Source organism: Chenopodium quinoa, unplaced genomic scaffold (genome assembly GCF_001683475.1).
Source record: "Chenopodium quinoa cultivar QQ74 unplaced genomic scaffold, ASM168347v1, whole genome shotgun sequence".
Classification (NCBI taxonomy): domain Eukaryota; kingdom Viridiplantae; phylum Streptophyta; class Magnoliopsida; order Caryophyllales; family Amaranthaceae; genus Chenopodium; species Chenopodium quinoa.
Genome location: NW_018743405.1, coordinates 5,785,795 through 5,788,169, shown reverse-complemented (window position 1 = coordinate 5,788,169; position 2,375 = coordinate 5,785,795). Strand labels below are relative to the sequence as shown.

Below are 2,375 nucleotides of genomic sequence, written 5' to 3'. Positions count from 1 at the left end.
TAGTGATGATTAATGCTAACTAATTTAGTAGTAAGACGACTAATCAAATTTGAATGTACTTTACTACAGTGTTATGAAGAGGCTACATTGTCGTGCTCCTCAGGGTTCAACATGGAACTCACTGATGGTAATTTAAACGATATTGTGATTATCTTAAAAAACATTGTTAAATATTTGCTAATTAGCTATTCATGTTTCAATCATGTGATTTGTTCGTCATATGCTAGTACGCTCAACAAGAAAATGGACTTGATTGTGGCTTGTATGTTATGATATTCATGCTTGACATAGTGACTCATTGTACAGACAGTCAACAGCTTGATGAAGTAAGTCCTAAAACTTAATGAAATGCTCTTTTGATATGATTTCAATCCTTAAACACCTAAAACTAGATAATATTAACATGTTATGAGAAATAAGTAGTTCATTTGATAAGAAATGTAGAAAATGGGCGAAATAGAAGTCATATAGGCTATATTTGGGCCACTTTTTGTTAATATGCTCTTTTGATGTGATTTCAAACCTTAGACACCTAAAACTAGATAATATTGACATGTTATAAGAAAGAAATAGATCATTTAATAAAAAAATGTAGAAAATGGGCTAAATAGAAGTCATGCATGTAGGCCATATTGAGGCCATTTTTGGTAAAATGCTTTTTTTATTCAATTTTAAGCCTTAGACACTTAAAACTAGGTAAAATTGACATTATATGAGAAACAAATAGTTCATTTGATAAGAAAGGTAGAAAACGGGCTAAATAGAAGTAATATAGGCTATATTTGGGCCATTGTTAAAATGCTCTTTTAATGAAATTTCAAAACTTAAAAACCTTAAACTATATAATATTGACATGTTATGAGAAAGAAATAGATCATTTAATAAAAAATGTAGAAAATGGGCTAAATAGAAGTCATGCATGTAGGCCATATTGGGGCCATTTTTGGTAAAATGCTCTTTTGATTCAATTTTAAGCCTTAGACACCTAAAACTAGGTAACGTTAACATGTTATGAGAAATAAATAGTTCATTTGATAAGAAAGGTAGAAAATGGGCTAAATAGAAGTCATATAGGCCATATTTGGGTCATTTTGTAAAAATACGTCTTAAAACTTAGTAAAATGCTATTTTGATGTGATTTCAAGCCTTAGACACCTAAGACCAGATAATATTGAAATGTTATGTGAAAGAATTAGAAAATATATAATGTTTAACACAATTTTTATGTAATTCAAGTTTTTCAAGGCACAAAAGGATGGTCCATTGACAAGCAAGGAACTTAATGAAGTTCGAGACATATTGGCGTCTTTTTTTTATTTTTGAAAAAGGTAAAAAATTATATTAATAGCTCAACACCAAACAACATTACAGACCCTAAGGCCAACAAAACAAGAGAAAAAAGCAGGAACACCACACCCCATACACCCAGCAAACAGGCAAAGCACACCAACTACAATCAATACAAGGCATTGAACCACTCAATTTTCTTTCTGCTTGTTTTAGCAGGCATTACTTGAGTAATTCTATGATAAATGTCTCTACATAAGTTCTGAATCAGCTTCTCAGTCTTCATAATGCTCTTATCCCAGACTGCCTTATTCCTTTGACACCAGATGCAATACAAGAGCCCTGCATAGCAACTCTGAAACACTTGTCTCTGAAACCTGCCCTTAATATCCAACAGCTTCTGATAGCAATCTTCCAAAGAAGAGAAGCTAATATTCTGACCAATTCTTGACTGGAGCTCAATGCAGCACTTTCTAGTATATTGACAGTTGAAAAAAAGATGCTCAACAGTTTCAGCACTGTTTTCACATAAAGGGCATTTATCATCAGTGATTACCCCAATCTTAGCAAGGTGAGCTCTAACTCTGATTTTCTTCCACATAATCATCCAGCAGATGAAACGATGTCTGGGAATATTCAACCTATTCCAGACCCAACTACTCCAATCCACATCTGCATATTGAAGCTTCAACCATTTATAACCACTAGCAATAGAGTAGCCTTTAGCATCAACTACCCATCTATCACCACTATACCCAGTCTTCATGATATCCTTTATTTTCCAAACATGCTTCCAATTCCAGCTAGCATTCTAAGGGCACTGGAATCGCTTCCAAGTTTTGCCCTTCAAATAAATCCCATTAACCCATCTAAGCCAGAGACTATCCTATTTCTGAGCTATATTCCAGATATTCTTACCAATAGCAACAACATTCCAAGCATGACAATCATGTATTCCTAAACCCCCTTGCTTCTTGCTTCTACAAACTATATCCCAAGCAATAGGAGGAGCTCTGTAATAAACAGGCTTCCCATCCCAAAGGTAATTCCTGCAAATAGCAACAACTCCATCCAAAAGAGTTTTTGGA

General features: G+C 33.8%; 1 protein-coding gene across 1 annotated transcript; it reads right to left on the bottom strand.

The window, feature by feature from the left end:
• Positions 1-1,456: 1,456 nt before the first annotated feature.
• LOC110738956 lies at positions 1,457-2,053 on the bottom strand. Its single transcript, XM_021919402.1, has one exon. The coding sequence runs from the start codon at positions 2,051-2,053 to the stop codon at positions 1,457-1,459; it is 597 nt and encodes a 198-aa protein (XP_021775094.1).
• Positions 2,054-2,375: the final 322 nt, after the last annotated feature.

Bases quoted from the DNA above. Each gene is read 5' to 3' on its own strand.
- LOC110738956 (XM_021919402.1), bottom strand. From the start codon at position 2,053: ATGAAGACTGGGTATAGTGGTGATAGATGGGTAGTTGATGCTAAAGGC.